This window comes from Chanodichthys erythropterus, chromosome 13, assembly GCF_024489055.1.
Source record: "Chanodichthys erythropterus isolate Z2021 chromosome 13, ASM2448905v1, whole genome shotgun sequence".
NCBI classification, from domain to species: domain Eukaryota; kingdom Metazoa; phylum Chordata; class Actinopteri; order Cypriniformes; family Xenocyprididae; genus Chanodichthys; species Chanodichthys erythropterus.
This window is the reverse complement of record NC_090233.1, coordinates 12,518,939-12,534,570: the sequence shown is the minus strand read 5'-3', so window position 1 is coordinate 12,534,570 and position 15,632 is coordinate 12,518,939. Positions and strand designations below refer to the sequence as shown.

At 35.5% G+C, this 15,632-nt stretch overlaps 1 protein-coding gene across 1 annotated transcript in view; it reads left to right on the top strand.

Annotated features, from left to right (window-relative positions):
- Positions 1-15,632, top strand: part of inpp5jb (inositol polyphosphate-5-phosphatase Jb) — a 30,401-nt gene that overhangs the window by 6,410 nt on the left and 8,359 nt on the right. The window contains exons 3-9 of the mRNA XM_067406027.1: positions 7,773-7,880; positions 8,205-8,313; positions 10,473-10,589; positions 12,863-13,038; positions 14,437-14,548; positions 14,807-14,916; positions 15,364-15,565. Coding sequence (XP_067262128.1) covers positions 7,773-7,880; positions 8,205-8,313; positions 10,473-10,589; positions 12,863-13,038; positions 14,437-14,548; positions 14,807-14,916; positions 15,364-15,565 — 934 coding nt within the window. The remainder of the gene's footprint in view (positions 1-7,772; positions 7,881-8,204; positions 8,314-10,472; positions 10,590-12,862; positions 13,039-14,436; positions 14,549-14,806; positions 14,917-15,363; positions 15,566-15,632) is intronic.

The window sequence follows — 15,632 nt, the reverse complement described above, 5'->3', positions numbered from 1 at the left end:
AACCAAAATACCAATAATGCCCAAAAGAAAAAGAACAAACTTAGCGTGTGACTTTTAATTACAAACAAGCCCGAAATACACCGGGACTCTTAATTTGAAATGTATGTACTATTGCAGGCTGATCTTACAATCGTCTAAAACATTTTATATAAAGGCCATAAAGTAGACATTGTAATAATTCATCAACTTGAGTTCATTAGCAATCGCTTGGCATAAATCTGCGCTTTTCATTGATTGAGAATCACTTTAAAGCAGTCTTGTAGAACGCGCAACAGCGCCACCTTGTGACTTTGCAAAATGCAGCACCCGAGGGAATGTCAGCGGGAGTAAACAGTTCTGACGCACACATAACGAGCAGGTACGAACGACTAGTTTATCGATCGTGGATGGTTTCATTATCTTGCGCGGATATAAAAGTATAAGAGGATAAAAATAATAAAAGCAAAAATGGGTCTCCAAATATACTTGGGCTGCCGTTATTATACGTGGGCGGCCCGCCCAAGTAAAGTCTATGTGTGGGAAGCACTGCTGCACGATTTATCGATTTGGCAATGTGCTCTGGAAAGGGGGTGGGGAGCAGCAGCTCATTTGCATTTAAAGATACATGCACAAAAAGCATGTTTTTCCTTCCACTCAAAAATAGGCATTGACAACATGGTATAATAAATGATCTGTGGGGTATTTTGAGCTGAATCTTCACAGACACATTCTGGGGACACCAGAGACGTATATTACATCTTGTAAAAAGGGGTCCCCTAAAATTAAATTTATAATCAACACTCAAATAAAAAACTGAGTTGTATATAAACAAACTGCACATAAGACTTATATAATTATATATTTGTTTCTACTCCAATCCATTGTTGAAATAAACATTTAAAAGTTGCTGTAATATTAATTGTTTTGATAGATTTATTCAAAAATACATTAAGACAACAGTTAAGTAAAATATAATCAGAATGTGGAATATAGTGCATATGCTATTTATCAAAATGCTCCTCTCCAGTAAATGTAATATTAAGTGACATTTATATTTATAAGCTGCGTTATTGACATTTTTCCGTGGTTGAAACAGTGATTGAGAGATTGAGACATGATAATGCATTTCAGTAAGCTGTACTGTATCTTTCAACATACCTTCTGATGTTCATTCATGTTTTTGTGCTATAATTTTGTGCTATAACTTAAAGAGGAAGAGATGATCGTTTATGTGCTGCTTAAACATTTACTCAAAGCTGAGACTTTGTTTCATATAAAAAGTAACAAAGCATAAAGAGTATTGTGACTATTGGATGGCATGTGCACTATAAATAATGTTTAGTGACGTTTTGTTCATGCATCAACTGAAAACTGAAGCACAGACTAAAACAGGCGTGTCCAATCCTGCTCCTGGAGGGCAACTGTCCTGGAGAATTTAGCTCCAACCCCAATTAAACACACCTGAACCAGCTAATCAAGGTTTTTAGGCATACAGGAAACTTCCACACAGGTGTGTTGAGGCAAGCTGGAGCTAAACTCTGCAGGACAGTGGCCCTCCAGGACACCCCTGGACTAAAAGATCTTTGCTCATCAAAATGAAGATTGATTAAAAACAAGAAATCAATATTGTAAACTCAGCACTAGCGTCCAGACAGCTGACATGTTTACTCATTGAAGTTTATCCACGTTGTGCGCGCACATGAAATCGACACTCACACTCAAAATGTCCCATCAGAGAAATGCGAACTAAACACCACCATTTCAGTCAATGATTTCGGCCCTTCAAAAAAATCAATGTTTTGGTTTGGCAGTTGCACTTCTTAGCCAAGGGTGAAAATATTACTTGGAAAATGTGTGCTGCAAGGCTACTCAATAGACACCTTTTCAGTTTCACTTTTTCAACTTGGTTCTGAAAGTATATTTATAATTTATTATTGATTTTTAGTCATTTACTGTATGTATAAAACCAAAATAATTTGAGCGTGATGAAAAAGTTTGAAAATATTTATAAGCAGTTTGAGAGTTTTTGCGATGTGTTTTCCATGGTAACTGCAGCATCTCTGATTGGTGGATTTTGGGTAGTGTAGTTCTTCACTAGGTGTTTTTAAAAAATGTAGTTCAAAATTACACGTATATGCTATGTAGCCAATCACTTGATAACCTCATTGCTCATGGTTGGTCTGCCTTGAAAAGTTTAGATGCTAATCAGTATCTCTTGGAGATGATAGATGAAATTTTTACCTCCGGAAGCCGTCTATTAAAGGATAAAAAGGATAAAGGATAAAGGATTTTTTATTGTCATTCCAAAGCATGGTACATGAGCTGGAACGAAATTAGGTACTGAGGTCCGGTTAAAATAAAAACATTCAATAAATAACTAACTACTCATCAATAAATACAATAGATAAATAACAATAATACAAACCCCTATATCTATGGGTACAATCTCTCCACAACCTCTGTTGCACTCTATTCTGCTGCTGATCACACCTGCCTGAAATTTCTGAAAGTGAACTTAAAGACTTTGATTAGCCAGTTCACATGTGATTTGATTCAGAACTGAACTCTTGATTGTCTGCTGCAGGTTTGGGCTTGTCTGTTGGCTGAACAGACTGTAGACTACTTCCACATTTTACTCATTAAGGCTCTGGGATTTCCAGTAACAGTCTTCAGCGCACATACATACATAGTTACTCTTGAGAATACAGATTATTACTAGTTTTACTTTTTAAAACAATAAATCGTGTTTTTGACATTAATGTGAATTATCTTGAATTTTGAAATTGCTCAAAAGTTTCTGTACATTAAATATATATTTTCCTTTCCAAATATGGATTTTTAATAAATAAAATGTACACTATCGTTCATTTTTGACTGATTTTGAGTCTCTTATTCCCACCAAGGCTACATTTATTTGATCAAAAACAGTAATATAGTGAAATATTATTACAATTCAAAACAACTCTTTTCTATTGTGTTAATATTTTAACATGTATTTTAATCATTACTCCAGTCTTCAGTGTCACATGATCCTTTAGAAATCATTCTAATATGCTGATTTGCTGCTCAAGAAACATTTATGATTATTACTAAAATTAGAAACCATGATACATTTTTTTCAGGATTCTTTGATAAATGGAAAGTTCAAAATAACAGCATTTATTTGAAATATATTTTTTGTAATAATGTAAAAATCTTTACTGTTTCCATTTGATGTGTACTTGCAGTCTTAATTTTCTTAAAAAACAAAACAAAACAAAACAAAAAAAAAACGTACTGACCCCAAACCTTTGAACAGTGCATTTCCCCACTGTATTACTTATAAACAGGATTTGATTGTGTGTGTGTGTGTTGGTGATCTTAAGGCCCGTTCACACCAAGAACAATAACTATAAAGATAATGATAACTATATTAGCGTCCACACCAGTGAATGATATCGATCTGTTTATTCCAAATTTATAAGCTCACACTTCAGTTTTGTCATCTGCCGCTTTAAATGCTCAAGCTCTTTAAAGCAGGATGCATTCTGATTGGCTCTCAATGTTTTTTCGTTCATCATCAAAAATTCCAGTGATATTGTTTCTCTGTGCCATCATCATTATAGATGTGATGTGGGCTCTGCTACTCTTTTATATTTAGAATGATTTTTAGAACTTTTATCGTTATCATTATAGTTATCCTTTAATTTAAGAATTTTGACATAAACATGCCATTTACATAGAGCAAAATAACTGTGAATGAAAAACGCTACATTTAATACAAATAAATAAAGGAGTGAGTTGATTCTGATCTCATTACTGTTCATGAACGGGTAGTGTAGAGCACTGACACTCTTTACTCGTCTCCTTCAACCTTCTGTATTGAGCTGCAGGCTGATCTGTGCTGATATAACATTGTATGTTTACCAGCGCCTGCTTTATCAGATCTGCTGGGGCTGGATTAAAATTGAGTACACAGTAATGTTCTCTTAATATTCTCTCGGGAGAAAGGTGTGGATGTTTAAATCTTCTTACAGACACTCATTTAAACAGATGTTTAGGGAACAAGGCGACTACAGAACATTGAAAAAATACATGAACAGAAACTAGCGAGCCGGATTATATGAAAACGGAAATATGTCAGGAAGCTGCTGTCACTCATTCAGTAACTGTGCACATCATTTTCTCTTAGCTTAGTGAGGTCAAAGATCAGGGCAGGATTGCATTTTAAGCACTCATACACTCCCACACACACTTTCCCACACAAAATTTGAGATAGCATATAAATAGATGTAAAATTTCAACGTTATATTAAACTTATATAAGAACATAAGAGGCTTCTCTTTCTTGGAAATAAAGATGGTGGTGGAATTATTGAGAAAAATATATATTGAATATTAATATATATCTTGCATTGTTAGGATTTTAAATGAGATGATTATTAACATGTTTAACTGCAATGGAGTGATGTAATGTGACACGACAAAACTAGCTCCCATCAACTAAGAATGATCCTGATGATGTTCTTACTCCCTTTTCATTTATTCATTAATATAACACAAACACATCTTCAAGGATACTTGTTTGATGAATTATAAGCCAAACCCGAAACCAGTCAGTGTCAAACCATCCCGGCTGCAGTATCCCACCTAAAGATATGGAAATGCCGTAATTTAACAATCTAAGCACATCGTCTGAAGCACATGACGCAGGTGCACTTGGAATCCACCTTTGCTAGTTTAATGATGGAAAAAACGGTCGGCGCAGCATGTGCATGGCCAAAAAAGGGTTGTATCTAGTCTCTTAATGAGTCATGGGTGTGTTTTGGGCGCAATGTGCAATAACCCAATCAGTTTGTCATTTGCCATTCCCTTTAAAAGCCAGGTGTGCTTGTACTATGGCGGATTCGCTATTTACATGGCGGAATATAGACATTCTCAACCTGATGAGTCAGTTTAAATACATGTGTGTATTGCCATGATTGGCCAAATAATTAGCCAACTTCATTCGTCATTACTGCAGATAGGTAATTCTGATACATGCAATGACTATCCATTACGACATGTAGGCATTTTTATCTTAATGCACACAATAAAAATCTTTTACATTGTAATTGTAATGTGTGCTGTTTGTAATCCTTTTATTTTTATTTTTAATAAACTCTGTTTATTACACACACAGGGATGCACAGCGGCACAGCAGCACGTGTTTGTGTGCTGCTGCGCGTCCCTGTGTGTGTAATAAACAGAGTGTACGTGTGTTGTGCACCCACATATAGGTGCATATTACTAACACACCCTTTAAATAACAAAAAAATACTGCGCTATTGACTTTAGACCAGGTTTTTGTTGGTCAATGATGCAGTCGTTTTCAGTTGCCTTAAAAATAGCTGGTTTTCAGACCATGGGCGAAACGATGGACGCCTGTGCATTTGCTATTTAAACAACTTGGTGCTGGACATGAAAATGATAACTACGTCGCATTGCGCCAGATGTATGTCTCATTTAGTCTTCCAATGGGAGTGCAGAAAAATGCCTACATTTACAGGCACCCTTATAATGCGATTATAATGAGATTTAGGCAATATCGTGATTAAACTTTACCTCATGTAAACACAATACTTTGATCAAATCAATGTGATTCTGCTCATAATCATAGTAAAACATGTTGCGTATGCCAATTTTAATTGCAGTAAACAGGCACTATTCCACTAGATCGCATCCATTCATAAACAGTGGTAAAGTAGGCATCACATTTTTGAGGAGCTGAAGAAAGAGACTATTTTGACAACATGAATATAATGCAGTATATTGATGGTTGAAAACATTGAAATGGGAATTGTAGGCGCATGACCGAAAAGAATACCAAAGAACTGGCAAATAAGTCTGTGTTCGCTAGAAGAGCTTGACCAGTAACACATCTACTGTATGAGAGTTCATCATCTGTGCTGTGAATTGGGGTATGTGAAGAACGGTATACTGCTGGATTTCGACTCCCTGCCAAATTATTACCCCCCTTTTTGAAGTTGCTACCTTATTGCCTTATCCTAACCCCTCTCCCACACCTTAAAGGTGCCATCGAAGTTTTTTTACAAGATGTAATATAAGTCTAAGGTGTCCCCTGAATGTGTCTGTGAAGTTTCAGCTCAAAATACCCCATAGATTTTTTTTAATACATTTTTTAACTGCCTATTTTGAGGCATAATTAGAAATGCACAGATTCAGGCTGCGGCCCCTTTAATTGCTTGCGCTCTCCATCCCTGAGCTCGCGACTGCCTTAAACAGCATAAACAAAGTTGACACAGCTAATACAACCCTCAAAATGGATCTTTACAAAGTGTTCGTCATGCAGCATGTCTAATCGCGCAAGTATGGTATTTATTTGGATGTTTACATTTGATTCTGAACGAGTTTGATGGTGCTCCGTGGCTAACGGCTAATGCTACACTGTTGGAGAGATTTATAAAGAATGAAGTTGTGTTTATGAATTATACAGACTGCAAGTGTTTAATAATAAAAATAGCAAGGGCTCTTGTCTCCGTGAATACAGTAAGAAACAATGGTAACTTTAACCACATTTAACAGTACATTAGCAACATGCTAATGAAACATTTAGAAAGACAATTTACAAACATCACTAAAAATATCATGTTATCATGGATCATGTCAGTTATTATTGCTCCATCTGCCATTTTTCGCTATTGTTCTTGCTTGCTTACCTAGTCTGATGATTCAGCTGTGCACAGATCCAGACGTTAATACTGGCTGCCCTTGTGTAATGCCTTGAACATGGGCTGGCATATGCAAATATTGGGGGCATACATATTAATGATCCCGACTCAAATTGTGCAAATTAAAATTGCGAATTGAAATACACCCAATGGAAATTTCGCAAAAACTCCCGTATATCGCAAAAAATGTTTTTACACTTCAGGTGGTTTTTCAGGCAATTCAAAAATATTTTGCAAATATTTTGCAAAACTGCAGTTTTTCACATTTACAGGTCACCTGATGTACGTAAAAATTGATTTTTTTTTTAATTGGTGAAATAAATAGACTATAGATAAGCTTAATAGAAATCAAATCAGAAGTTCCTCCGAATTGTCCTTATGCAAACAAAAATTAACCAATTTTAATTCCTTCTGCAGTTATTAACTATATATACATATTTGTACATACATATATATACACACGTGTTCATAAATAATCATTCCTAAACATGCACATGCCATCTAAGTATACACTGTACATACAAACATATGCCAACATACAGAAAACTCCTAAAACAAAACAACTTTCCACCCACTCAAATTAAATCAACATCTCTTGTATCCAAGTCTCCTCTGTTTTCTCTCCATAAATATCTTATAAAGGCAAACTGTTGTCTGTTATTCCTTAGACAGAGCCGTATACACTCCAAATGTAGTGTATTTGTGAAATGCAACAATTTATCAAGACCTCGAAGCAGATGGAGGGACAAACAACCAGAAACACCTCATATGTGGTTGTTTCTAAGTATAAGGGGCTTTTCTTGCCATTAAAGCTTGGATAACACGCCTACATCTCCTTTGATTAAAAATAATGGGAAGTGCAGTGGCTGCGATATACTTAAACCTACTAACATCCGTTGCCATGATCTTTGGGACGACTTATCACGAGAGGAAAAACTTACATTTTAGTCTCATCAGTTAATGGAAACGCTGTCATTGTTTTTTACTGACATTTAGAAAAAGTTTTTAGTGTAGTGGAAACACAGTGTAACAGATGAATGGAGTTCTTCAGCTGCTCTTCTCTAATGTCTCTTTCTGCCAACAGGGTGCATATTATCACTTGGAACGTGGGCTCAGCCATGCCTCCTGAAGACATCACTGCTTTACTGGGCCTGAATGTTGGCGATGGGAACACAGACATGTATATTATAGGGTGAGAGCCTCTGCTTTTCTATATGATAGCTGCTCAATAATCACAGTAAATCTGTTCCTTCCTTCAGAAAATATCATATTAGTCCCTCCCTTTAATTACATGAGTAGGATGTCGATCCGTACACTGGAGCACAGCTGAAGACATGAAAAGAATTAAACAAGTGTTCATCAGAATTGATCAAACTAATGCTATAATATGACACTACAGATGGCTTAAGGTCTCTTCTTCTATCTCTCCCTTTCTGATATTTTTCAGTCTTTTATTTAAGCTTTATTGACTATCTTTTACTTCTTTCCTGTGTTTGTTTCTTGCTTCTTCTCTCAGCTTACAGGAAGTGAACTCAATGATCAACAAACGACTGAAAGATGTTCTTTTCACTGACCAGTGGAGCGAGGTCTGCATGGACGCTCTCAGCCCCTTCGGATATGTACTGGTCAGTAATGTTCCCCTTAACCACACACACACACACACACACACACACACACACACACACACACACACACACACACACACACACCCATAAAGTTGTCATTGGACCCTCAGGGGTCACATTATGTAATCCTGACTGAGTGGCTGAGGATGAAAATCTCTTTGCTGGTCTTTGTCTCTGTCATGTGGCTCGTGTTTCTATTTTCAATCAGTTAGACTTCCTCCTCATTTTAGGTGCCATTATTTTCTTTCTGGATTTTTTTTCTTTATTGCTGAATACAGTTATATAGTGTTTCTACACTATTTGAAATATACAGTATATACTGCAGGGTAAGCAGTATGCTAGTATTATTAGTATGATATTCTGAGTATTGCCCACGTCTCTCTGGAGGGATGTTCACATATCACTTCTGCTTAATTAATCACACTGGAAATGGAAGATCCAGTAAAACTCAATGCATTGAAGGCATTTTAATATCACTGATATACTATTATAGTTTTAATAGTAATATAGTTAATATATTGAATTAGATTTTATTTATATATTTTCTGTTTTCACTTTAATTTTAGTTAAAGTTTTAGTAATTTTGTTGTGTGTTTTTGTCATTTTTATTAGTTTTAGTTTTAGCTTTTAAATATGTCTATATAGTTTTTATGAATTTGTATTTATTAGTTTGAATTTATTTAGTTTGTATGGAAGAGGATTAGGGCCAAGCAATAATAAAAAAACTAAAACAATCTCGAGATTAAAGTTGTTAAATTTCGAGAAAAAAACTTGTTAAATTTCGAGAAAAAAGTCAAGATAAAATGTTGAGAATAAACTCATTAAATTACGAGAAAAATGTAGTTAAATTTCAAGTAAAAAGTTGAGATAAAATGTTGAGAATAAACTTGTTAAATTACGAGAAAAAAACTTGTTAAATTTCGAGAACAAATTCGTTAAATTATGAGAAAAAAGTCGAGATAAAATGTTGAGAATAAAGTCTTAATTTAATGAGTTTATTCTCAACATTTTATCTCGACTTTTTTCTGGAAATTTAACAAGTTTATTCTCACCATTTTATTCCGACTTTTTTCTCAAAATTTAACGGGTTTTTTCTCGAAATTTAACAACTTTAATCTCAAGATGGTTTTATTTTTTTTATTATTGCTTGGCCCTAATCCTCTTCCATAAGTATGAGTTATTTTAGTACTTCAAGTTAAACAAAACAAACTAAGCAAAAATGTTCTTTCCTTGGCAATTATATGAAATAAAATAAATGTAAGGTTTTTTTTTATATATATTTATTTTATTTAAGTTAACATGTATTGTGTTTCAAGTAACTAAATGTTTTTTTTTTTTATGGTTATAGTTAACAATAATATCCTGATTTTTGTATGGGACATTTATTAATATATAAGCATCTTTTTAATATATTTTTCAGTCTAAATTTCTGTTTTAGTTTTAGTAATTTTGTTATGTGCTTTTGATATGATTTTTATTAGGGTTTTTTAATATTCCTTTTTAGCTTTAATAATTTTTTTTCCATTTTATTAGTAATTTTATTATTTTATTTTATTTATACACTCTAAAAATACTGGGTTGTTTCAACCCATGTTTGGGTTAAATTTCAACACCAGAGCTAAAACTACTAGCCTAACTAATATAAATTTAAAACATTATTAAACACAAGTAAACAGTCATCAATAAAATAAAAACAAATATGCAGGAATATTAGGCTGCTGTCACTTTAAGAGCGAATGCACGGATCTAATATACTGATACTCTACACTTACGTTTACTTTCTCAACGGTTTTCATTCACTTTAGATATAACCGACTATGTTTACTAGGACACTTGCTATTTTTTGACATAATTTAGTGTGAATTTGTCTGCTCAAGTGTAAAAGAGAGCTCAGTTTAGTAATCGTGCGCTGTCTGACAAAAGATGCGGCTTTCTGGCGAGTGTTAATTTTAGGCCCTGGTTGTATACCATACAAACCCTATCAAATTTGCTCTCGTTCTCTAACACTAGAGAGCAAGTGATTATTTAGAACTCATTTATATTGTGTGTTTTATATACCCGGCTCTGTTTCAAGCCAGTTTAATAAACCTGATGCTGGAAATCTGTCAGTTTCTCCCAACTCATTTTCAGTCCGTTTATCTCCTGTCCGCTCTCTGTAGGTCACGTCTCAGAGGATGCAGGGAATGCTGCTGCTGGTCTTTGCTAAGTACTATCACCTGCCTTTCCTGAGAGGCATTCAGACTCAGACCACTCGCACCGGACTCGGTGGAATCTGGGTATGTTATCTGCCCTTTTCATGGACGGGTGCAGTCTCATACTCTCCCTTTCTAAAGTTGTTCAGGGGAATGCCACGTTTCTGCATCAGAATATCTCTCAGCTGATATGTGGAACGGGCGATGAATCCTCATGTGCAGATATGAAAGGTTACAGGAACCTGTTAACAGGGTTGTCAAATATCTCATGCAGTGTGTTGCTGAAATATTAATAATGTGCTGAACACCTAATGAATATAAAATGATGCCATCGTAATGATAAACTAACCTCTCACAGCAAGAATAACTGTGTCCAACTTTAGAACAAAGTGCATGAAGCCGGTTTTTCACCCTGGGTATTAATAAGTTATAAAGTAAACTCCAGGTCACATTCATCTGAATTCATTGAGCATAAATTTCTATAAGCAGATTTTATCTTGTAGTCTTTAAAATTGGAAAGGAATATTTCCTCTGATAATCTCTTTTAGATCACTGATCAAGAATTTTAATGAGAGAGCTTAAATAGTGGAATTTTAATAATTCAATTAAATTAAACATTTTCTGTAAATAAAATCATGTAAGTCACACATAAAAATGTTTAACTGTAAGTGTGGCTTAAGTGTTTGGGCTTCTGTATTACTAAATACTGTAAGTACATTTTGTGGCTTATTTCATAGCTGCAATTAGGCAACTGATATATTTCAGCAACTTGATAATATGATATATTTTACAGATGATATAATGTAAAATTTCGACATTCTTTCAGTTTCTCTCATAATTCAGCACAGCAGCACTCATCTGCCTCGAGGTCTCAGTTCTAATGACTGATTGCCATGGTTACCACACACCTGTTCCATATTTTGATTAATTAGTTACCATTTCTTTTGTGCTTGCCTGTGTCAAGTTTTGAGTGTAAAGCCCTTCAGGTTTACATCCAATTTAAATGCACGTACATTACGAGATTCTGCACATCCACCAATCCTTGTGTACATTTATTCTATAGTTTGGCTAATTTGATAATGCCTTCAGTTACCAAAAAGGGTGTAGAACTTGCAATATTTAAAGGGGACATATCATGTCCTATAATCAGGTCCCCGGTGCATCTAGCAACCCAGAAAACATGAAAAAGCACAGCCAAGTAACTTTGCATGTGAAAAAATGAGCCGCTCAGATTTCGCTCCCCTTGTGACGTAGGAAGGGGATCTTATTATAATATTACCGCCCCTTAATCTGCACGTTTCCATCCACAGCGACACCATTTTGTTTTCACAAGCGAAAAGGTGTACCAGTTCTAATGCCATTCACAGCATTTGATATCAATCATAAACCTTAGCCTGGTGTGTATGACTCTGTTTGGCAAACAGGTACGCTATATATAGTGGGCGTCCATACGGGTTTTGCACAAAAGATTAACATGACGGCACATGCTAGTGGATGAGTTGAACCAACTCCACAGCAACTACATCAATTTATCCACTAACCATTCAGAAATGTCCAGTTTCATTCTAAAAGTTCTTCCTGAGTCTCTCCATCAGTGTCGACTCCGGTTTGAACAATGTAAGGCTGAACACTTTCCTCATTTTGGCTGCGTGAGATTCTCCAGCTTTGTTGTTGTTGAGTTGTTAAAGCTCCGCCCTCTTCTGGAAAGGGGGCGGGAGCAGTGGCTCATTTGCATTTAAAGGGACACACACAAAAACGTTGTGTTTTTGCTCACACCCAAATAGGGGCAAATTTGATAAGCTATAATAAATGATCTGTGGGGGATTTTGAGCTGAAACTTCACAAACACATTCTGGAGACACCAGAGACTAATATTACATTGTGTGAAAAAGGGGCATAATAGGTCCCTTTAACACAATATCATATATTTTATTGCACAGAATTTTGCATACATTTGTCCATGAATCAGTGTAAAAATATGTATCATTGATATACTATTATAGTTTTTGTTAATATTTTGAATTAGATTTTATTTTTATATTTTCTGTTTTCTTTTTCATTTTAGTTAATGTTTTTGCATGTTTTGTGCATTTTTATTAGTTTTTGAAATATGTTTATAAAGGTTTTACAAAGTTTTAGTGATAACCCTGGTGGTGACAGGAAAACATTAATTAAAAGGAAGAAACATTCAAAATTCTTCAGTCATTTTTGCAGCATTTTAGGTTCAGCAAAAAAACAAAACAAAAAAAGTCGTGTGAAGAAACTGTATAGAGCTGTTATGAATTTCTAAGGTGATCAGAACTTTATGAGAGGAAAAAAAATCTAAAAACAAAACAAATTGATCTCTCACTCTGCAGGGGAATAAAGGGGGCGTCAGCGCTCGCATGACTGTGTTTGGCCATTCGATCTGTTTCTTGAACTGTCATCTGCCCGCACACATGGAGAACACAGACCAGCGCATGGAGGACTTCGAAAGCATCCTGCAGCAGCAACAGTTTGAAGGACAAGCTGCCATGGGCGTCCTGGATCATGAGTAAGACTCTCTCTCTCTCACACACACACACACACACACACACACACACACACACACACACACACACACACACACACACACACACACACACACACACACACACACTCAAACACACACATGTTTGTTTTTGTGAATTGTGGGGACTTTCCATAGACTTCAATGCATTTTACACTGAACAAACTGTACATTCTATCCCCCTACCCTGCCCCTACCCCTAAACCTAACCCTCACAGGAAACTGTGCAAACTTTTACTTTTTCACAAAAACTCATTCTATATGATTTATAAACCCATTTACATTGTGGGGACATGCTGAATGTCCTCATATTTCACCTCTTTTTGTAATACCTATGTCATACCCATGTCATTATACACATTTGTGTCCTGATATTTCACAAAAACAAGTACACACACACACACACACACACACACACACACACACACACACACACACACACACACACACACACACACACACACACACACACACACACACACACACACACACACACACACACACACACACACACACACACACACTAATTAACAAAGTATAAACACACATTGATGTTATTATTGTGAGTGCAACCATCAGGGTCATACAATGAACATGTAAATTAACTCTTTGCACATTTAGTAATTCATAATTATGCATCTGACCAACAGATGGTGCTATTGTACTTTAGTTTCCCCAAGGGAAGTGTTTCTCAGTCTTCAAGTATCAGATTTTATATTGGACATAAAGTTTTGACCCAACACAGTACCAATTTTTTTTTAGCTTTCAAAAAAACAATAGAACATTTTCATTTTTTCTTTTACTAATTCTGTTCTTGATTTTTATGTCATGCAACTTGTCCTTGATAGCATAGCCATAATTTGCGTGGTTTCTACCAAGTAAATAAATACCATAGAGTTTAATTCGAATCACAGCCAAGTCAATGACAAAAGATTGGGATCTCATAACAATTTTTAACTATTGGTTGCCAGTTTGTATGAATTCCTACCACCCAAAATGACCCAAATTGTTCTTTTTATACAAATCAAATTGTATGAATTTATATGAAATCGACAATTTTGAAATTTTTGGTTACACTTGTTTTGATGGTCCACTTTAGACACTCCACCAACGATAAGTAACTTTGCTACTACATGTCAACTAACCCTTATTAGAGTATATGTTACGGTTCGAGTTCGTAGAATAAGTTGACTTGTAGTTGCAATGTATTCAGTAGAGCATAAAAATAAAGTGTTCTCATGAGATCGAGTTATGATTATCTAAACCTATATGAAGCCATTGATGGTGGAAATGAATTTGTTCTTGATTTGTGACGACAGTATAACCTTGAAATTGATATCGAAAGCTGTATCATGCGACTCAATGTCTGACAAATGTTTGCAGTGTGGTTTTCTGGTTTGGAGACCTGAACTTCCGAATTGAGGACCTTGAGATGCAAGTTGTGAAAGGAGCTATTGACAATAACAAACTGTCCATACTGTGGGAAAAAGACCAGGTGAGAAATGCATGAAGAACCTCTGACCTTCTTTGCTCTCAAGATCTAAGATCACATTTTTATACATGACATAATGTAAATATTATGAAAATATTAAATGCCATTGAACAAGGAGCAACTGTTTTGTACAAGGCATTGAAAAAATAAATATTTTTGTCGAATCTCTTTATTTCTCCATTCTTCCATGTGCTAGTATTGTTTATTCTGACAATATATTTATCATTGTCTTTGGTGCTTCTCAATCTCTCCGTCTCGCAGCTGAACATGGCTAAAGGCATTGAGACTGTGCTTGAAGGCTTCCACGAGGGGCCAATTAAATTCCCTCCTACGTACAAGTTTGATGTGGGCACAGACACATATGATACCAGGTAAAACGGAATTTAATACATTTAAAGGAAATTTAATACATTTTATGGACCTAATTTACATTTAGGTCCATAAAAACTTCTAATGGAATCTGTCATGTTTCTAAACAGATTCCGAGGGATTAAAAAGACTTGAGGATTTAAAGGGGTCATTTTACAGACATTTTAACACACCTTAGAATTAAACAGGCTGTTTTTTGCACTTGTGCTATAATTGGCTAATTTCTTTGCATGCAAAATGAGTAACAATATTCAGGATGCAGGTTTGCAGTCAGAACAAGCTGTTCTTGTTGGACTGGGAAGGGAGATTCAAGGTCTAAAACTTTGAGTCTGATATTATATCAAACTGTTTTCCTCCAAAACGATTTCCTGTGAATCTGTAGTATTCAGTTCCTGCAATAATATTATTATTATTGCATTGTTATTTAAGTGAATCTTCATCTTTCGTAGTGGTAAAAAGCGCAAACCAGCGTGGACTGATCGTATTCTTTGGCGGTTGAGGCCGATGGCTCAGGTCAGCAACAGCGTGTCGAGGCGCAGCTCCATGTCGGGACTAACCACCGGAATCCGTGTGTCGCAGCATTTTTACCGCAGTCACATGGAATACACCGTCAGTGACCACAAGCCTGTCTCCTCCATTTTCACTCTGCAGGTCAGTACACTAACACTTCTTGATGTTACAATTCTTCAGCTCAAATGGTATTTTTTCATGTTGGTTC